Source organism: Rhinatrema bivittatum, chromosome 5 (genome assembly GCF_901001135.1).
Source record: "Rhinatrema bivittatum chromosome 5, aRhiBiv1.1, whole genome shotgun sequence".
NCBI classification, from domain to species: Eukaryota; Metazoa; Chordata; class Amphibia; order Gymnophiona; family Rhinatrematidae; genus Rhinatrema; species Rhinatrema bivittatum.
In genome coordinates this window covers 108,300,373-108,322,622 of record NC_042619.1, presented here as the reverse complement: position 1 = coordinate 108,322,622, position 22,250 = coordinate 108,300,373, and the positions used below count along the sequence as shown (strand labels likewise).

Below are 22,250 nucleotides of genomic sequence, written 5' to 3'. Positions count from 1 at the left end.
CTGGAATTTCTCCCCCTCATCCGCGCCAAGGCGAAACGGGTCTTGTTCCGCCAACTCCACCATACTGGCTTACGTCACTCGCCAACGAGGCGCCCGCAGTCCGCTGATGGCCCCGGAAATCAGCAGTCTCTTCACCGAGGCAGAGCGACATCTACAGTGCCCAGCGGCCTCCTACATTGCGGGCAAGGGGAATGTTCTGGCTGATTTTCGCAGTCGGCAGTCGCTCGATCTGGGGGAGTGAGAACTCTCTGATGCAGCCATGCACCTCATTGTCAACAGGTGGTCCCCTCCCACCTGGACCTCATGGTGACCCTTTCCAATGCCAAGGCAAATTGGTTTTTCCGCTGCTGGAGGCAACACGGCTCGCCAGGCATAGATACTCTGGCTCTCTATTGGTCGACGGACGTCCCCCTGTACGTGCTCCCCCCGTGGCCCCTGGTCGGGAAAGTTCTCAGAAGAATAGAACTCCACCGGGGTCCCGTGGCCCTGATAGCACCGGAGTGGACGAGCAGGCCGTACTTTCGCGGTTCTTCTCAACCTAGTGCCGGACGGACCTCTACGGCTACGCCATCTTTCTCTGCTCCCTCGGCAGGGACCTGTATTTTTCGACCAGGCCGCTCGCTTCTGTCTAGCGGCCTGACTTTTGAACGGCGACGTCTAAGGCGCAAGGGCTATTAGGGGGAGGTCATTTCCATCTTGTTGCGGGCCTGGAAACAGTCGACTTCCCTGGCGTACGTGTGTATCTGGAACGTGTTTGGGTCTGTTTGTGCGGAGTCGGGTTTCTCAGCGTACTCCGCCCTGATCTCGTTAATCCTCTCTTCTCCAAGAAAGTCTCTCCGAGGGTCTTTCCTTCGTTCTCTACGCATACGGGTCTACCCTCTCGGCTCTCTCCTGGGTCGGGTAGATGGTCATCACTGAGCGGGACACCCGGCTGTGCTTTGGTTCTTGAAGGGCGTCAAGCATCTACGTCCACCTTCTCGGCTGCTTGCTGTTCGGGGAATTTTAATCTGTTCTTTCGGGCCCTCTGCGCAGCTCTGTTCGAAACTCTCCATCGAGCTACCTTGAAAGCTCTTTCGCTTAAGGCTGTCTTTCTGGTCTCTATCTCCCCTGCTCGTCGGAGATCCAAGCACTGTCCTGTCGGGAAACTTTTTTGTGATTTTTCCGATTCCAGGGTTTCCCTCCTAACGGGCCCTTCCTTCTTAGTGTTGGTTCTTCTAACCCCCATATCCACCAGTCGACAGAACTCCCTGCGTTTTCCCTGCGACTGGGGACGATCTCCGTAAACGTGATGCCATACGAGTTCTACTTTGCTACCTCCAGGTTTCCAATGACTTCTGTCTCGGACCATCTTTCTGTCCTCTGGAGTGGGCCCAATTGGGGTAAGCCGACTTCTCAGACCATTGTTGCGTGGTATTTGAAAGAAGCGATCTCCTCGGACTCTCTTTTTCAAGGTTGGGCGGTTCCCGAGGGCCAAACGGCTCATTCACTGCGTTCTTGAGCTACTTCCTGGGCGAACATTCAATCGGTCTCTCCGTAGGAGTTTTGCAGTGCCGCCACTTGGACGTCCTTATATATTTTTGATCGACGCTACCGCCTGGATGTGCAGGCTCCACTTTTTGGTTCTTTTGGGCTCCAAGTGCTTCGAGTGGGACTGTCTCTGTCCCACCCGGTTTAGGGAAGCTTTGGACATCCCACAGTCTGGACTGATCCGGGTATGTACAGGGAAAGGAAAATTAGTTCTTACCTGTTAATTTTCGTTCCTGTAGTACCACGGATCAGGTAAACAAAAAGGAATAGATGCCTTAAACTTTTCCAAATATTTATTAGAGTGGAGACGTATTCTTAAAATGCCCGACTCAGGCCGAGTTTTGCAGCTCAACAGCCGCTGCCTCAGGGGCTACAAATAAGCCAAAGTAAAATCAATCAAGTTGAAAATACAAATAAGAAACAATAATTTAAAAAACTTTGTTAAAAATGGTGACATCCATATTCAAACATATATAAAAAAGATAACTAATAATGTTACATTAACTAAACAAAAACAATGTATATTGTATTATTGTACAAAAACAAATACAGATATTGTGAAGCTCTTTATCTTGAATAATCAAGAATCTCAGGTGAATTAAAACCTTCAAAGGAAAGTCACTATGAACCCACACTGGAACTTTCACCTCTTTGTTTTTTGGTACCATGGATCAGTCCAGACGCCCTTCCCTGTTTGTCTCTCTTTCTGTCCTCTCAAAGCTTGTTCTTGCAGGTTGCAGATTTTAAGACATCATTTTTGTGCAAGAATACTGAGCAAATACACCGGAAGCCTTGGTTGTCCAAGTACCAAGATATGCAAGAGCAGTTAGGCATAACATGTTTCATTCATTCATTGTTTTACAGTTGCTCCATTGAGCTTTATGGTTGCTTGCTTGATCCTACTCTGGTTTTGTTATTTTCTGCTTTGACAGTCGTTTTACTGAAGGGTATAGGATAGGCTCTGCCTCATATAGGATATCCTTTCAGTTTTAGTCTGTCTCCACCTGCTGGAAAGGAGGCTCAACCCACAGTCTGGACTGATCCGTGGTACTACAGGAACGAAAATTAACAGGTAAGAACTAATTTTCCTTTAGCACTAACCCAAGGAAACCCAGAGGCAAATAAACCAAACGTGATGTAAAAACATAAAAAATTTACTTTATTGAAACATAGACAAATATCTGATATATTCAAAATCTGTATGATCATCATATGAGGACGTGAGAATCTTTGTTCACATCCACATTTCCTTAGTGTTTGGGTAGGTCAATCAAAACGAGTGGGTAATGCACCTCTGCCAGCAGATGGAGCAAAAGCTGACGACATGGCTGTATAGTCTCACCCTGACATTAGCCCGCCAGTATTCTCTGTCTCTAGCAGATGGTGGACATGAATTTTCCTTTGGGGGATTTACCTGTGAGTGAAAAATGAGAAAAGAAGAAAGAAGTTGAAAAGGAGATATCTATGTTCCCTGTACGTACCCGGATCAGTCCAGACCGTGGGTTATGTCCCCCGTCCAGCAGATGGAGTCAGAGCAATAACTGAAAGGGCACCCTCTCTTAAGCTGGTGCTCCCTCTGTATCCCTTCAGTATTTCCTCTGACTCCAGCAGATTGAGGGTCTCCCCTACGGTTCTCCCTTCTTGTTTAAGAAATTAGTCTAACATTTTTCATCTTTCTTATTTTCTTTGGATGACCCAGGAGTGGGACACTCCGGACGCTTCTCTTTGTGTTGGCAGAGCGATGAACAAACTTTACCCGCTCCCGGAGAATCTACTAGACCTTCTCAAGGTCCCGAAGGTGGATGCGTCCGTGTCCGCGGTTACAAAGAGGACAACCATTCCGGTCACCAGGGGGCACTGCCTTGCGCGATGTACAGGATAGGAAATTGGAAGTTCTCTTGAAGAGTATCTTTGAGGTCTCTGGGCGTCAGAGCTGCAGCTTGCAGCTCCTTTATGCAGCGGGCGGCCCTGAGATTGATCCAACAGCTCCTCGGGACTCAAGAATTCCCTCCAGAGGAGATGCAACAAGCAGAATGCCTGGAGGCGGTGATTGGTTATGGTGCGGATGCGCTGTATGATCTCAGAGTTCTGGCCAGGTCCATGGTTTCAGCAGAGTCGGCCAGACGTCTTCTCTGGCTACGCAATTGGGCGGCAGATGCTTCCTCAAAGTCCCAGCTTGGATCCTTGCCTTTCAAAGGTAAACTGCTTTTTGGAGATGAACTGGAGCAGATGATCAAATCCTTGGGAGAGAATAAAGTGCATAAGTTACTGGAGGATCGTCCTCTGAGTACGAAACCATTCACTTCCACCAGTTCCGGGACCATCACCGTTTCCGGGAGTCCAGGTCGGGGAACCAAAGACCTCCTTCTTCCAGATCGCAATCTTGGTCTCATTCCTTTTGAGGCAGAAGGCAGTCTAGAGATGCCCTCTCCCAGGGGTCTGCCTCTAAACCTTCCCAATGAAGTCTTGCCGGCCCACTCGTCGATTCCCAAAATAGGAGGACGGCTGTCGCTATTCCTTGAAGATGACCCAGGATTGGGACACTCCGGACGCTTCTCTTTGTGTTGGAGTAAAACAGCAACCAACAAGGGCCCTGACTTTTATGGTGTGGGAAACTGATAAGCATGGGGTAACCTACGCGGTGTAGTAGATTCTACCATAAGCTTGCTGGACAGACTGGAGAGACCATTTGGTCCTTTTCTGCCGTCGTTTCTATGTTTCTCCAAACTGAACAGCCCTAACCTCTTTAGCCTTTCCTCTTAGGGGAGCCATTCCATGCTTTTGGTTGCCCTTCTGTGCATGTTGCCCGGTGCAACTATATCTTTTTTGAGATATGATGGCCAGGGTTGCACACAGTATTCAAGGTGTGGTCTCACCATGAAGCGATACAGAGGCATTATGACATCTAACATTTTATTTGCCATTCCCTTCCCAATAATTCCTAACATTTGTTTGCTTTTTCGACTTTCATTTGAATCAGTCCATTTCTCTGCTTGCCTTGGACAGGAACAAAAATGAAGCTGAGCACAGCCTTTTGTGTTCCTCGGACATCAAACATCATTTACTGCAGTAATTGGAGATGACTAAGACTGTTCGGAAGTCTGATCGCCTGTTTGTGCTCCATGGTGGAGGTAAGCAAGGAGCACCAGCGATGCGTGCAATGATTGCCCGCTGGCTTAAGGAGGTCATACAGCAACCTGTGTGGCTGCTGAGGTTGCCTTACCAAAACAGATTGAGTCCCTGTGGAATGCGGTTTAGACTGTATCTTAGGCAGAGCTTTGTTTGTTGCCGGCTGAAATTTGTTGAGTGGCGACATGGTCATCTTTGCACACCTTCTCCAAGCATTACCACTTGGATGTTAGGGCTAGAGAGGATGCCGCTTTTGTGTGGGCAGTTTTGACTCTGCCGCTGGCAGCCTCGCACCCTTCTCAGGATTAGCTTTGGTTTATCACACTTGTTGGGATTGACCTGCCCGAACACTAAGAGAGGAGAAATTACTATTTACCTGATAATTTCCTTTCCTTTAGTGAAGGGTAGGTCAATCCCAGACCCGCCCTCAGCTGCCAGAGTTGGATTTTGTGGTTAGTCTTCTTAGGACGAACTATACAGAGTATGATTCCTGCTCTTTGTTGATAACTAATAAGTGACTTCTCTAGCCCTTAATTTGCTAAATATGTTCCTTCTTTTGGCTGAGCTTAGTATTCCTGTTGGTTGAGAAACATGAATAGTTGCCTTTTGCTAATAATGTTCGAGTATAATCAGGTTTTTCCACAGTTTGGCTTTTCCAGAGAATACTGGCAGGCTGATGATGGGGTGGGACTATATAGCTGTGATGTTATCTTTTGCTCTGTCTCCATCTGCTTGCAGAGGTACATAACCCATTCATTGGGATTGACCTACCCTTCACTAAAGGGTTCAGATAAGTAGTAATTTCTCCTTTATGTGGACTATAACTCAATTGTCAGTCTGTATCAGACTACGTCCATCTGTATCAGACTACAGTCATCAAAAATTTGATTTTCAAGAATTATTGAAATGCACATAAAAAACTTGAACTTAACTTCAATTCTTGTGTTCCGGTAGCCACCTGACACTGCCAGCACTGTTTCACTGTTTTGATAGTAAAGCCTGAAGATTACTCATCAAAAATCGAGCGTGTATTTTAGTATTGACAGGTCTTGGAGGAAAAGTTCATAACACATTATTACTCAGGTAGACTAAAGAAAGGTTATTGCTATCCCTGGGAGTGAATAACAGGAAATAGATTTACTTTATGGGATCTACTAGGTACTTGAAACCTGGATCGGCCACTTTTGAAGACAGGATGCTTGGTTCGATGACCTTTGTCTAACCTAGCATGGCAATTCTTATTTTCAGGTACATAATACACTTACAGCAGTAGTTTGTACTCTAACATATATCAAGTTTGGTAGCAGTTGGCTTTTTAACATACCTCTCTTGTCACCATCTTGAATGCTGCCAACTCTAAACCTGTATTTCTCTTCAATTTGTTAACAAGCATCACTACAGTTTTCTGTGGAACTAAACAGAAAACACCTGACAAAGGAATATATGACAAAATGAGGGATTTTATTTCATTGGCTGAGCAGGGAGAAAGTAGGAGGGCCCTGGTGAGTCTATCTACCTACTTCCTGGTGGCATGGAGGAATTATACTCTTCTTGCTTACTTCCTACCGAGCATAGGATATTTCATATGTAAGAGAGAAAAAACTAGCATACTACAGGATAACATTAAACCTGTAGTAGCTATTATATAGGCATTAGCTACAACAAGTCCTGTAATGCAATCAAATGAGGGCAGAGCATGGTGTGTGATTAACATTTGAAAACTGAGAGAAGTTGAAAGCACTGTAACATCAAATTTCAGACCCTAGAGTAAAGGTGAAATAGAACTCTTAAGAACAATTAAAGATGATGTAATACATGAAAATTCAAGACATCTGGAGAAATAACATTTGTATTCTTCGAAAATAATACACTACAATATTTGTATTAATTATTTTTACATTGGTCCAATAACGGGTATCACAACCTACAAAGAATCAGTTTATTCCAGTGAAAAATAATTATATCTGTTTAGTAATCTTTGCGGACATCTTTTTTGCTATGTAAAAGAAATAATGTGCCCACTGGAGTCATTTGTGCAAAACAGAAGCGCCCTCCAGTGGCTTCATTTTCACAGATTCTTCAAGGTTTACATGTAATATTTTTGTTTGATTTTTAGATACAGGGGACAGCATGAAGATCATCCTTCAACAAAGGGCAGTTATAAAAAAAAGAATGCTCAAAATGCGTAAACAATAGAAATAAAATATTTGATCAAAATAAAAAAAAATATTTTAAATATATTTTTACATAGTTACAGTTCTGAGAGTTTGTGAACCCCCTAGGATGGTATGTATTTTAGCACAAAACAAGATTAGATCCTAATATAAGCGATGATTAGAGAGAGAGAAAACTCCATTGAAAAAAGGACTTGGATAAAAAAGGATATATTTTGATTATCTAACAAAAGATTCAACAATGATTGCCTTATGTGAAAAAGTACTTCCTTGAGCAGTAATAAGTTCAACTAAACTTTCCTAGCATGTAGCCAGATGGGTTATGTGCTCCCCTACTAGCAATGGAGACGGAGTCAGGTTTCAAAGCTGATAGAACTCTAGATATACCCCTGCAGTGACCTCAGCCATTCAGTATCTCTCTGTCTCCTAGGAGATATGGATTGTGTCTTCCCTCTCGGGAACACAGTACTCTTTAGAAGAGGAAATTTTACCTTTACATTTTACCTTTAAATTGGAGAAAGATTGAGCCCCGCTCTCCTGCGGTGATACCTAATGGTACCTCCCCCAGTTGATAATTCCTGAGGTGATTTCCAAAATCCCTCAGGTGTATGCCTTGGTCCGGTAGCCGGTTCCCGGTGTGGACTTTGCTGCTGAAGCAGCTGAAAAGCAGCGGGTGCAGGAAGCTGAGCACAGTAGGACGGCCAATGCCCTCCCCGCCCCCCCGCAGCTGGAGACAGTCTCTGAACTCAGCCGGTAAGCTGAGTTCTTCTTTTACTTACCTGAGTCCAGGTAAGTAAAAGAAGAACTCCTCCGATTCAGAGACATGGAAGGGCTCCGGTAAGTTTTTCCTTTGATCTCTTACTCGGCACGACGTTCCTGAGGAAGGGGGGGTGGCAAGGGAAGGTGATTTCTGAACGGATTGAACGGCCTTTCAATGGGCTAGGCCCCGCCTCGGCTTAGTGAGGCACTCCACATGGCAGGCCGCAGTGGTGCCATCTTGCGCACGGTTTTGTGCGGCACCATTTTCCCACATAGACCATTGGTATGTGCGGTGCGGGCCAGCCCTACTGCGCACATAAGTTCGTGCGTAGGTATGCACTCACCTGTGAGCATAACCGCGTGTAAATACACTCATACATTCACGAACAACCGGACGCTTATACTTATGTGCGTCGGGTCAGAGTTCAAGCACTAGCCAGCTGAATGCACAAGCTGCACTGAACTATGGCAGCAAAGAAGCACAAGCGACATTCTGTGCTGCCTGCCATATTAGGGCTGCACAGTCTGATCTCGAATCCTTTCTGTGTCAGCACTGTGAGGAGGCCAAGGGAAGGCTGGACTCTCAGAACTTCTCCAAGCCCAGTCCCTCCCAGTCAGAGGATGGGTCAGCCATGACCTTATCCGGTAGTACCCCGGATTTGAAGAATCCTGGGACTGTGTCCTCCTTCTTTTCCATTTCCTGCACTCCCGACTGCCTCTGCCAAATTAATCCAAGGTGCAGTCTTCTGCACTGTGCCCAGGCTTCCAGATGAGGTCAAAACATTATTCGGAGTGCTTAAAACAAATTGTCATATGAATCAGAGGCCCAGCATCCTGTTTCCAAAAGTGGCCAGCCCAGGTCACAAGTACCTAGCAAGCACTTAAACTTTAAACAGATCCCATGCTGCTAATGCCACCAATATCAGAACTTTTTTTTTTTTTCCTGCATATAAGCATCTTCCAATCATGGACTGCAGTCTAAGTATCTAGTCATAAGTTTTTCAATACATCTTGACTGGTTGCTGTTGGTGCTATGGCAGCCCTACCCAGAAAGGGCTGACAGCAGAAGACTGACTAAAATTCAGCATGTCCTACTTGCAAAAGCCTCCCATGGCTATGATGCTAAATTCCACAAGATGGGTTTACACGCAAAGTGGGCCTTAACAAAAAGCATGCTATTACAGAGTAGCAGAAGGCTATTTTCTGCTGAATGAGTTTCAGCATAACAGGAGAGCTGCCAGTCTTAACCAACTTGCTGCCCCTAGGCACAGCCATAATGGGTGCTTATTGACAAATCCAGAGCTGAATGTAAATGTCCGTCCCCGCTCGTTGCAGCCTGACACCAAAGCAATGGCCCTGCCAGTCAATTCACCTCGAACATGGATGCACAACAAAGGGGCAGCTAAGGCCTTTGTCTTTCTCTTCTGGGAAGCCCCATACTGGAAGCGCTGCACCCAAGTAGGGCCCAGGAGCTGGGGGCTGACAAAGGCTGGGCCCCTGCACTACCTCATTGGACCCACTTGGCTTGAAGCTAGGCGTGCTCTAAATCCAAGAGTACACCCCCTCCCCCATATGCCTCATGCCTTCCACATGCCATGGAATCAACAGCTCGGATGGGGCACAGCCAGAAAGATAAATCCTGCCTCACCATCGCCCCAGAAAGGTGCTAGGAAGTGAAGGGGGGGGGGGGCATGCAGGGGGTCCCTAGTAAACTTGAAGAACTGCTTGCCCTACCTGGGCCCCTCCCTGTTTCTCCTCACTTCCCAAGCTGCTGTCGCAGCAACTAATGACCCAGATTAGACAGTTGACCACCTCCCAGACTCGAGTGCTGACCTCCAAACCACACCGCCAAAACAAAACCTTTTTTTTTTTTTTTTAAATTTTAGATAATTCCGAATGCAGGCCCAGGACAACGATTCAAAATACAAGTCCTCAACTGCCGGCACACCAACAGATATGAGCAATAGGGAGAACCAAGATGCCGTCTCTACCGCGAGCGGCAGCTGCACCAGGCCTGCCCATAAATTAAGATGCATGGCCAACTGGGAAAATGTGTGTTCCGTCGCCCTGGTCAGAAAACCAAAATGGCAAGCGCCATATTCCCTCAGCCTCCTTGTGGTTTCCACGGTCTTGCATGGACCGATGCCGCAAATAACCTGATGGGTGGGAAGATTCACTGCCCCACACTGGATCGCACACACCTAGCCCCTTCACCACGCAAAGGTCTCCCCAGGGCCCAATATCCCTAGGAGAAGGCAAAAAGGCAAGCAAACACCAAGGCGAAAACAGAGCCGAGAGGCAAAACCCCAGCAAGGCGTGCCCAATGCAGCACGCCACACATTCGGCACCTGATCGGATAAAAGTCCTTTTTTTGCAGGGGCACTCACCTCGCCTGTCTTGCTGGATGGAGGATGCACTGCCATGATATGCCTACTGGTAGGGGATCACCCCGATGCAGAGCTGCACAAAACCAGCTCCCCCAAGCAGGCTCAATCCAGGGTACTTGCCAGGTACTTGTATCCTGGATTGGCCACTGTTGGAAACAGGATGCTGGGCTTGATGGACCCTTGGTCTGACCCAGCATGGCAATTTCTTATGTTCTTATGAATGGCAAAAAGACCAAAAGGTATAGGCTGCAAGAGAATGCAAGCCTTACCTTAGAAAAACCACCAATAGAAGAGGCTGGGGGGGCTGGCCGGCTCACTTTTAAATTCTGTTTGCTGGCCCAAAGCCCCAGCACCCTCCCCCCCCCCTTGCTCCAGAAACGGGGCACCTCCCCGGTTGTGGCCACACCCGCCCAAGTCGGGGGCGGGCCGGCCCTTTAAGCACAGTAATTGTCAAGAGGCATCCTTTTTAAAGTTTATTTTAATAGCTTCTTTGTGTGCCCACCAGTTGATGTATTTGTCTTCTACTGATGAGACAATGGCACTTGAAGTATGTCAGGTTTTGTGTACCCAGATGATTCTCCAGAGATGTGGAAAAAAATGCTAGTATGGGCATAATTCATTAAGCTTTTTCTGATAGACACAAAATGGAAAAAAAGCCTTAGTGAAATCAGGCCCTAGCTGTCAACAATATACAGTGACTTGCAAAAGTATTCCCCCCCCCCCCCCCCCGGAAAGTCAGCAGATTTGTCTGGATTACAAATGACACACAGATTGTTCCAGGCAGTATGTTTTTTGCAAGCCTATATGCTATTAAAGTAAAATTTCAAAGTTACAATACATTATTTCTCTGCATGCTTTGTAAAATAAAATAAAAAAATGAAACCCCCTTCAACCCCTTTAGACCAGTACTTGCTAGAACCACCTTTTGCTGCAATAACAGCTTTAAGTCTATTGGGGTAAGTTACTATCAGCTTTGCATAATTTGGGAGTGATTTTTGCCCATTCTTCTTGGCAGGTTTTCTCCAAGCAAACACCACGGTTAGGATTTTTCAGCTTGGAGAAGAGACGGCTGAGGGAGGATATGATAGAGGTGTTTAAAATCATGAGAGGTCTAGAACAGGTAGATGTGAATCGGTTTTTTACTCTTTCGGATAGTAGAAAAACTAGAGGGCACTCCATGAAGTTAGCATGGGGCACATTTAAAACTAATCGGAGAAAGTTCTTTTTTACTCAACGCACCATTAAACTCTGGAATTTGTTGCCAGAGGATGTGGTTAGTGCAGTTAGTATAGCTGTGTTTAAAAAAGGATTGGATAAGTTCTTGGAGGAGAAGTCCATTACCTGCTATTAATTAAGTTGACTTAGAAAATAGCCACCGCTATTACTAGCAACGGTAATATGGAATAGACTTAGTTTTTGGGTACTTGCCAGGTTCTTATGACCTGGATTGGCCACTGTTGGAAACAGGATGTTCCCTGTACGTACAAGGATCAGTCCAGACTGTGGGTTATGCTCCCAGTCCAGCAGGTGGAGTCAGAAGCAAAAATTAGAGGGGGTTCTATATGACGTGACCCCCTGTGCCTCAATCCTCAGTATCTTCTGACTCCAGCAGGTGTGAGCAGTGGACTGTTCAGTCCCCAGCACAACTTCTTTAGGTCTTTTCCTATTCTCTTGAGGGATCAAGAAATTAAAAAAAAAAAAAAAAAAGGGAAAGAGCTTCATAATTTTAATATTTTATTTGGCTGAAGCTTTTATTTCAGACTTTTGTCTGCTACTGACAGGACCTTGTTAACTTACTGTTTCTGAACACTTTTCCTCTCTTATTCTCTCTTGGGGGAAGAAACTTTGGGGTAAGTGTTTTAATACTTTTTTTCTTTCAGAAACAGTGAATTTTACCTCTTGCCGTTTTTGGGCGGCACTGGAGGACAACTTTCTGACAAAATTTCCTGTCAGTTTCACCACCCTCCTCCCGAGTCCGTCGTGTCTTCCTACCCGCGGTCCCGCGACGCGCCATTCCGCGGGGCTGCTGCCTGCTGGGAGGTCCTTTCCCCGGCAGTGCTTGGGCTGGTAGGAAGAAGGAGGGTGTTTTTAGCGTTGTTCGCTATTTAATAGTACCTGTTTCAGGTCTCTGCCGCGCCGTTTGGTTCCTGCCTCCCTGAGGGAAGAAACTCCTCCCTCATGTCGCGTACTCCTTCTTGTGCTTCCTGCGGGCGTTTGGGCAGCCGCCTCTCTGCCGAGGGGCTGTGCTCCAATTGTACCCTCCCCGAGAAAGTTAGCACACCATCAGGGGAAGGCACAGGACACCACTTGGAGGACGGCACTTCTCGTCAGCGGCAGGCTCCGTTCCCGTTGAGCGCGGGAACGGCGGCCATTTTGTTCTCTGAGGGAGAAACCGGCGCTTCTGATTGTGAGGACATAGGGGATTCAGTTTCTCGTCCACCGGCCATTCTGACACACACGGTCGGCTCAGAAGACCCATTTACGGTAGGGGAACCCCCGGGGGGGCTACCTACAGGACTACCAGGTTTTTCCCCGGAATTTGTAGTTTTAATGCACCGCGCCTTCTTACAGAGCTGCGGTCAGCCTATGGGTACGGCCGGGGTTACTCCTCCTGCCAAGTTACCACGTTTGGATCCTTCATTAGGGGGACCTTCGGCACAGGGTGTGGCCCAAGTTACCAGCGCTACTCCACTGCCTAACAAGCCTCCCGTGGTTCTACCACGGAATTCTCCGGTTATTCCTCAGGGGAATGTGCTACAGGATTTGGCAGGAGATGATCCTTCTCTTTCAGTTCAGCTGGAAGGGGACGATCCCCGAGTGCTTCGCATTTTTCAGCTGGAGGAGTTGGAAGGTCTCATTCCACATATTCTACAGGAGATGGACATTGATCCTCCGCCGGACCCAACACCCTCAGACCCTAAAATTAAGAAGGGAGACCCTCTCCTGGCGGGACTTCGACCCATGGCAAAGGCTTTCCCTACTCACCCCAGTTTCTTACAACTGATTTCTAGAGAATGGGATACTCCAGAGGCCTCCCTCAGGGTCAGCAAAGCTATGGAAAAGTTATATCCTCTTCCTATGGATTTTCTAGACCTTTTAAAAGTACCGGCAGTAGATTCTGCGGTCTCTGCGGTGACTAAAAGCACCACTATCCCTGTAACGGGCGGTACAGCTCTGAGGGATCTGCAGGATAGGAAGTTGGAGGTTTTTCTTAAGAGAATTTTTGAGGTCTCGGCTCTCTGAGTGCGTGCGGCTATCTGCACTGCTCTTGCGCAGAGGGCTGGCTTACGTTGGATTCAACAACTACTCACCTCGCAGGATCTCCCTACTGCTGAAGCTCAACAGGCTGATAGGCTAGAGTCTGTGATAGCCTATGGTGCGGACGCACTTTATGACCTTCTTAGAGTTCTCTCTCGGTGAATGGTTTCAGCTGTTTCGGCCCGCCGTCTTCTCTGGCTCCGCAACTGGTCGGCGGATTCCTCTTCCAAGACACGTCTGGGTTCTTTACCTTTTAAGGGAAAGTTTCTTTTTGGAGAGGATTTGGACCAGATAATCAAGTCCCTGAATGAGAATGCGGTGCATAAGCTTCCAGAGGACAGACCTCGTTCGACTAGGTCTTTTAGTTTTTCTAGAAACCGATCTCGGAACCAGCGTCGCGCTCGAACAAACAGGCAACAACCAGCTTCACGGACTCCATCTTATCGCTCTCAAGGCTGGAATCGGTCCTTTCAAGGTAGGCGAACGGGCAAAGAGGCTACAGCCTCTCGCTCGACCCCTAAACCTTCACAATGATGCCAAATTAGCCCACGAGCTGACCCCGCGGGTGGGGGGCCGGCTCTCCCTCTTTTACAGGGAGTGGGCTCGCATCACGTCGGACCAGTGGGTTCTGGACATCCTAAGTCAAGGTTACGCATTGGATTTTGTCTACCCCCCCAGAGACAGATTTCTCTTCTCGCCTTGCGGTTCTCTCCACAAGCAGCAAGCCGTCCATCAGACTCTTCAGCGTCTGCGGGCTTTAGGAGCGATAAGACCAGTGTCCGTCACCGAGCTGGGTCGAGGTCACTACTCCATTTATTTTGTGGTTCCCAAAAAGGAGGGATCTTTCCGACCCATTCTAGACCTCAAGACCGTCAACAGGGCACTCAGGGTACCTCGTTTCCGCATGGAAACGCTCAGGTCGGTATTAGCAGCGGTCCATAGAGGAGAATTTCTTGCTTCTTTGGATTTAACGGAGGCGTACCTCCATATTCCGATCCATCCGGATTTTCAACGCTTTCTCCGCTTCAAAATCCTAGGGCAGCATTTCCAATTCAAGGCGCTACCTTTTGGTCTAGCCACAGCTCCTCGAGTTTTTACAAAGATTATGGTTGTAGTCGCAGCGGCCCTTCGTCGGGAAGGAATTCTGGTTCATCCATATCTCGACGACTGGCTTATTCGAGCAAAGTCCCGAAGACAGGGGATCCTTGCAGTGGACAGGGTAGTGTCCCTGCTTCAGTCCCTGGGCTGGATAATCAACTACGACAAAAGCCGTCTTACTCCATCTCAGTCGTTGGATTTTCTGGGCGCTCACTTCAACACGAGAGAGGGAAAAGTGTTCTTACGTCCAGAGCGAGCGCAGGCTTTGAGAGAACAGGTCTCTCGTTTCTTGACTCTCCAAGTTCCAACAGCCTGGGATTATCTACAAGTACTGGGAACTATGGCCTCCACGATCGATCTAGTTCCATGGGCCTTTGCGCATCTTCGACCTCTAGAGAAGGCTCTTCTATCCCGTTGGAAGCCGACATCTCAAGAGTACAGTGCGGTTCTTCCAATTCCACCGACAGCTCGACTCAGTCTCCTTTGGTGGTTGGATCCTCACAATCTGGCCCAGGGAGTATCCTTGGAGACACCGGATTGGTTAGTAGTCACCACGGATGCCAGCCTCACGGGTTGGGGGGCGGTATGCCAGTCGAGCTCCATTCAAGGAATTTGGACACACGAGCAGAGTCAGTGGTCCATCAACCAGTTGGAGACAAGGGCCGTTCGCCTTGCCTTACAGGGATTCCTTCCTCTTGTTCGTCAAAGAGCAGTCAGGATTCTCTCAGACAATGCTACCACGGTATCTTACATCAACCGTCAGGGAGGCACGAGGAGTCCCCTGGTTGCGTGGGAAGCGGAAAGGCTAATGCAGTGGGCCGAACAACACTTGTCTCGGATTGCTGCCTCTCACATCGCAGGCATAGACAACGTTCAGGCGGATTTTCTCAGCCGACAACGTCTGGATCCGGGAGAGTGGGAGCTCTCCAGAGAGGCGATGATTCTCATAGAAGATCGTTGGGGTCCCCCCCACGTAGATCTCATGGCCACAGCCAAGAACACAAAGGCCACTCGTTTCTTCAGCCGCAGAAGAGAGCACGGGGCAGAAGGGGTAGATGCTCTGGTCCTCCCGTGGCCCAGACAGATTCTGCTGTATGTATTTCCCCCGTGGCCCCTAGTGGGAAGGGTACTTTGTCGCATAGAAGTTCACCCAGGACCGGTAATTCTGGTAGCCCCGGAATGGCCAAGGAGACCATGGTTCGCAGACCTACTTCTTCTAGTTCGCGAAGGACCAATACGTCTCAGTCATCTTCCTCGTCTTCTCAAACAGGGTCCAATATTTTTAGAAGAGGCAGATCGCTTCTGTCTTGTGGCCTGGCTTTTGAGAGGCACAAGTTGAGACGTCAAGGATATCCTGAGGCGGTTATTTCCACTCTGTTGCGGTCTAGAAAGACTTCCACCTCGGTCACTTATATCAGAGTTTGGAAAGTTTTTGAGGATTGGTGTGTTGGTCGTGACATTGTACCGACTAATGCCTCGGTGGTTCAAGTCTTAGCTTTCCTTCAAGCTGGCCTTGACATGGGTCTTGCATATAACTCCCTTAGGGTACAGGTAGCAGCGTTGGGAGCGTTGTTGCAGACGGGAATGATTTCTCCACTCTCTTCTCATCCAGATATACTCCGTTTTCTTAAGGGTGTGCGACAATTGAATCCTCCTTCCAGATCGCCATGTCCCTCTTGGAGTCTCAATTTGGTTCTCGAGGCTCTTGTAGGACCTCCTTTTGAGCCTTTACGCACGGCCACCATCAAAGACCTCACTCTAAAGTCAGTCTTTCTGGTAGCCATAAGTTCAGCTCGTCGTATTTCAGAACTCCAAGCTTTGTCTTGCCGAGAACCTTACCTCCGTATTTTAGAGGACGGTATTTCCTTAAGGACTGTTCCCTCTTTTCTTCCAAAGGTGGTTTCTTCTTTCCACTTGAATCAGTCGGTAGAACTCCCTTCTTTCTCCGTGTCTGATTCCAGACATCTACGTAGTCTGGATGTTAAAAGATGTCTCATGCAGTACTTGGAATCTACCAATGACTTTCGTCTCACGGATCATCTTTTTGTTCTATGGTCTGGCCCCAGGAAGGGTCAGATGGCTTCTAAGACAACCATTGCTCGATGGTTGAAAGGAGCGATTTCTGCTGCATACATAGGGAAAGGGCGCCAACCACCTCTGGGGGTTAAGGCACATTCCCTCCGGGCGCAGGCTGCGTTCTGGGCAGAAAGTTCTTTGGTGTCTGCTCAAGAAATTTGTAGAGCGGCCACCTGGAAATCTTTACATACTTTCTCTAGACACTATCGTTTAGATGTTCGGGCTCCGGGTTTCGGTTCCTTTGGAGATAGTGTCTTGAGAGCAGGGCTGGTATCGGCCCACCCGGAGTAGGGAAGCTTTGTTACATCCCACAGTCTGGACTGATCCTTGTACGTACAGGGAAAAGAAAATTATTCCTTACCTGCTAATTTTCGTTCCTGTAGTACTAAGGATCAGTCCAGACGCCCTCCCTAGAATTTAAGGGTTGTTTTTTGGGATAAGCCTCTGCTCTTCACTCCTATCATTTCTACTGCTTCTTTTTTCAAGCTCGTCCTGGGGTTTCAGGACTTTCTGTTCTTACACAGTTTCGGTTTGACAAGTTCCTTTTGTAGGTTGTTTGTTATTAGTTTAATCTTCGTTCATTATTGTTGAACAATTGTTATTCTTGATCCCTCCGTCTCTTCTCTTTGGCTTTTTAAGTCTAGTTACTGAGGATTGAGGCACAGGGGGTCACGTCATATAGAACCCCCCTCTAATTTTTACTTCTGACTCCACCTGCTGGACTGGGAGCATAACCCACAGTCTGGACTGATCCTTAGTACTACAGGAACGAAAATTAGCAGGTAAGGAATAATTTTCTTCTAGGCTTGATGGACCCTTGGTCTGACCCAGTATGGCATGTCTTATGTTCTTAGGTTGTTTGGATGATGCTTATGGATTGCAATTTTCAAATAGTGCCACAGATTCTTGATTGGATTGAGACTTGGCCATTGAGAACATTCACTTTTTTGTTGTTCAACCACTTGTCTGTTACTTTGGCTTTGTGCTTGGGATCATTGCCCTGCTGAAAGATGAACTTTCTCCCAAGTTTTAGTTTTCAGCAGAGTGAAGCAGGTTGTCTTGCAGTATCTCCCTATATGTTGCACCATCCATCCGACCTTCACTTTTAAAAAGATGCCCAGCCCCAGCTGAGCAAAAGCATCCCCACAATATGATGCTGCCACCTCCATACTATACTGTTGGGATGATGTTGCTGAGGAATGGGCAGTGTTAGGTTTGCACCACACAGGGGTAGATTTTAAAAGATGTGCGCGGATCCTGGCGCACACACACGGACGCAGCAATTTTATAACATGCGTGCGCATTACAAAATCAGGTGTCCGTGCCTGCATGTGCGGGTGGCACGCACAAGGGGGGGTGAATTTTTGCAAATTACACGTGGCAGCACAATTGGGCCTTCCCCAGTTCCGTCCCAGTCTGCTCCAATTAAGGAGCGGACTGGGAGGGAACTTCCCTACCCGCCTACCTAAACTTCCTCCCTCTTCTCCTCCCCACCCCCTAAACCCATCCCAGCGACTTGCAATTTTTTTTGTTTTACTACTTACTGCTTCCCCTGGAACAGAAGTAGTTTGTGCTGACGCACACGTCCCTGTGACAGCAGTGCTGACCCCACCGGCCTCCTCTCCGCCCCTTTTTCAGGGCCCGGCACTTGTGCATGTATCGACACAGGCATGGCCGGGCCCTTTTGAAAATGCGTGCAACATGCGCAGGGCCCAGCCACGCTCATAAGTACCGATTTTTACGTGTGCTTAGCTTTTAAAATTCGGCCAATAGTGTTTTGAATTTTGGCCAAAAAGCTCTATTTTTGTCTCATCTGACCACAAATCCTTATCCCACATTTTAGCTGGGTCACTCTGATTCTTTCTGGCAGACTCCAGACATACTTTAATGTGGTTTTTCTTCAGTAATCGCTTCTTTCTAGCTATCTTCCCGTGCAGGCCATTTGTATGCAGAGCTCAGAGCTCTTAATATGGCTGACTGGTGTACCTCCACTCCAGTCTCAGCCATTGTAGCTCCTCCAAAGTGATTGTTGGCCTCTCCTGTGGCTTCCCTCACACTCCTTGCTCTGATGCTGAGTTTTGAGAGACGGCCTTGTCTAGGCAGTGTCTGGGTGTTATGATGCAGCTTCCATTTCCTCTCAATTGATCCAGCAGCGCTCACTGGGATATCCAAGCATTGCATATTATTTTGTAGCCTTTTCCTATCTTGTGCATGTTTATAACTTTATCTTTTATTTTCTTAGAATGCTTTTTTATCTTTATTTTCACAGCTTTCCTTCAGATTCATAGTCTGACCAGTGGTAGTGGAATTAGGGAATCTTTTACTAGAAAAGCTGACCTTTTTTAATGATTCACGGGTAGAGGCCAATTGTAAGCCATTTGTTAGGGCAATATCTTTCATCTGTTTAAACTTGGAGCTTGAATGCTTATGCAAGCAGCATTTTTCCAGTTTTTAATTTTTATTTTACAAAAAAATGCAAAGAAATAATAAATGGTGACTGAAACTTTACTTTGAGCATACTGGTTTGCAATAAACATAGTGTCTGGAACAATCTATGTAAGTGTCATTTGTAATACACACAAATCTGACTTTTTGGGGATTGAATACTTGGCAAACCACTATCTTTTTTTTATTCTTTATTGGCACTTGGAGTAACACTGCCATGCTAGCTGCAGATTACTGCACACTTTTATGCAGTATACTCTTATGTGTTCAGTTGTACTGTAATGGGTGAGATTCTTCCCTTTCAGTAACATTTTCATAACAGGGTTCTAACTTCCATTTTGCTTAAGCTCAGAGGATACCAATGATAGGTTTGCTGTCTTTGGTAATATGAATACAGGAAGTTCTTGCACCAAAGTCACAATTAGTGCGTGACAACCATGTCTTAAGTCAAAACAACTTAAGTCAAAACCAATTCCCCCCCCCCCAGGAAACACTATTATTAATATGGGATTGGTTCCAACACCAAGGCCATGACCCCATTTTCACAGGAGAAATTGATTTAAACAAGTGTTGGCAATTTCAAAGGAGAGGGATGTGCTCAGACAAGTGATAGTATTTTCACAGGAGAGAGGAGCTGGGATGATTGCTGGAAATTTCACAGTAGAGACAGGTTTAGAATAAAGCCAAAGAAACATTGAACTTAACTTTTTATGATCAGAGTTGAGCCAGCTTACTTTAAAACTTGTACCCAGCGTTTTCTTCAACTCAGCAGCTGAGAACTGACTTTCAAAAGATCCCTGTCTTGGAGGGATGGATATCGGCACCCAGCACCTCCTTTATGTTGATAGGTGAGAGCCAGGTTTGGGTGTGCTCATGTCAGCAGATGCTGGTATTAGCCAAATTGGGAGTCATGGGTCCGAAGCAGAGTCTAAATTTTTGAATAATGTAAGTCCGGAACATCAGGTGACATAAGAGTAAGACTTGCGCTACCATTTTTGAATAAAAAACGGTACCAAAAAGCACATATAATTATTTAAGGTGGGGGTGAATAATCAGTGTTTTAAGTTGTCAAAATTTCAAAACAGATGATTTGCAAAGAATCAGAAAAAGTAATAATCAATTGGCAGTAACAGGGCCAAAGCTACAATACTGATGGTAATTCCTTTTGCATTGAATAATATTTGACTAGATTTGCAAGGATTAAATAGTAAGAGTTGAACACCTTTGTTTTTGTCTCTCTCTTGCTCATTTTCACATATCCTAGGTAATGAAAATAAACCTGCAAATTCTGGTAGAATTAATGGACATATTTTCTCATTTGGGTGATTTACTTTCCTTCTTGAGTATTGTAGCTAAAGGCCCTGCTTGTAATGGATTCCCCTCCTTTTGTGGAAAAATCCTTGCTGAGCAAGACATAGCTTTGTCATAATAAAGGCTCTGTCCATTCAGGGAATAATTTCAGAACAGGCAACATAAATGTGCAGGCTGTCATATATCCAGGTTACACTGATTTTCAAAGAAAATTATACTGCATACAGTTACACCTGCTATTTGGTGCACATACTTTTGCTAAGAGAATTTATACAGATTCATTTTAAAATCAAAAAGTATCATGTGTAAGTCCCAACCTTGCCCAGATTCCACTCACTGAATTGCCTCTCCCCATGCACGTAAAAGTACATGTATACAATGTATATGTGTGTGATTAAGTATGTATCCATTGTGCAATTTTCTAAAGAGCTATAGCTGCAGATAAAGTGGTACTTTTTCTGTAGTAGTCCCTTTGAAAATTGCCCTCCCTATAATTGATTTTCATCTGAGGTGCTTAGAATAAAATCCTAACAATGAAAAATGATTACAAAATGAAGACCAATAGATTGTCTTAAATTTTTCTGTCTGGATTGAATGTAATAAAAAATAAAGAATTGCACTTGATCATTACTGATCTGAAAATAATACTACTGATTTCAATACAAATCTTTATTACTGAGTGTCAAATTATGCTTGTTGAAATGCTTATTCTGATTCTTAGAAGACCATTCTGAGGTTAAAAATCTAAAAATACATATGATTTCACATTCACAAAAACATGACTCATTTTAAATGTTTTTTTGGTAAAGGTACGGGACAGATGTTGGAGATGCTACAGACCATGTAGTGAGTTCTGCTTTCAATGTTGGAGTGACAGCGCTGAATATTAATCATCTTGGTATCAAAGCTGTAGTGAAGAAGACTGCAAAGGAAGCAGGATATACAATTCTAGATGACTACAAAATAACAGAGAAGCTGGAGAAAAAGGATGGACCATGAGGGGTTTGCAAATTCACTCCCAAAGCCTTAAGCATAGACCCAATGACTGAATCACCATCATGTAAGAGTTTTCCAGTGAGGCCTAGCATGAAATTATCTACTTAATACGTTAAGAGAAATGTTTATTTTATCACTCAAATTCAGTTGTTGTAGTAAAAAAAATTCATAGTTTTAAAAAAAACAAAACTCAGTGGCATGAATCTGTTTTCCTTTCTTGTAGTATTCCGGCTTTTTGTCCTGTCGTATTGTGCTTACAAAATTATCTCCTTGTAGTCAGTCATAGACTGTTACTTGATTTGAAACGTGTTTGTTAGCCATCAAATCTAAAAATTAGTGTAATTTATGCACAAAGTGGACTTGCATGGATAATTCCACGTTGAATATTATCCCAGCAAAACTATGTGCACACTTACACTTGCAATTTGATGTGCAGAGTTTTGTTGAGAGAATTTACGTGTGTATTTTTTTAAAATTAATGCCTTCCAAACTCCATCCCTGGATTGCTTCTCATCTATACACATTAAGGGGCAGATTTTCAAAGGGGTACGTGCATAAGATACGCGCGTAACCCCTGAAAAGCTGCCCCTTCCACCCTCTGCATGCGCAGAGCCTACCTTGCGTAGGCTCGGCGGCACGCACGCAAGTCTCTGGGATTTCCTGGGGGGGGGGGGGGGGGGGGGGGGGGGGGGGTGGTTCTGGCCCGGGGGTGGGGCTGTGGGCGTGGTTCTGGCCCGGGGGCATGGCCGAGGCCTCCGAAACTGCTCCCAGGCCGGGGAATGGCGTGCCAGCAGCTGGCCCGGGCAGGCGTAACTTTTAAAATAAAGGTAGGGGAGGGCGATTTAGTTAGGGCTGGGTGGTGGGTTAGGTAGGGAAAGGTGTGGGGGGGGGGGGGGAACAAAAAAAAAATTCCCTCCAAGGCTGCTCCGATTTTGGAGCGGCCTCGGAGGGAACGGGCAGGGCTCGGTGCGTGCAAGGTGCACAAATGTTCAACCCCTTGCACGCGCGCCGACCCCGGATTTTAAAAGATACGCGCGTATCTATTAAAATCCGGCGTACTCTTGTTTGCGCAAGGTTGTGCAACAGAAGT

The 22,250-nt window shown here is 46.3% G+C and overlaps 1 protein-coding gene across 5 annotated transcripts in view; it reads left to right on the top strand.

Annotated features, from left to right (window-relative positions):
- SPART (spartin) overlaps window positions 1-21,676 on the top strand; it is a 75,015-nt gene extending 53,339 nt beyond the window's left edge. For 3 of the 5 annotated variants that reach the window (XM_029602716.1, XM_029602714.1, XM_029602717.1), the window contains exon 8: window positions 20,974-21,676. In XM_029602716.1, coding sequence (XP_029458576.1) covers window positions 20,974-21,163 — 190 coding nt within the window. In that variant the 3' untranslated portion in view covers window positions 21,164-21,676. Of the gene's footprint in view, window positions 1-4,533; window positions 4,659-6,772; window positions 6,811-20,973 lie in introns of all 5 variants that reach the window. The other 2 variants (XR_003856911.1, XM_029602718.1) reach the window with 2 other exon arrangements.
- Window positions 21,677-22,250: the final 574 nt, after the last annotated feature.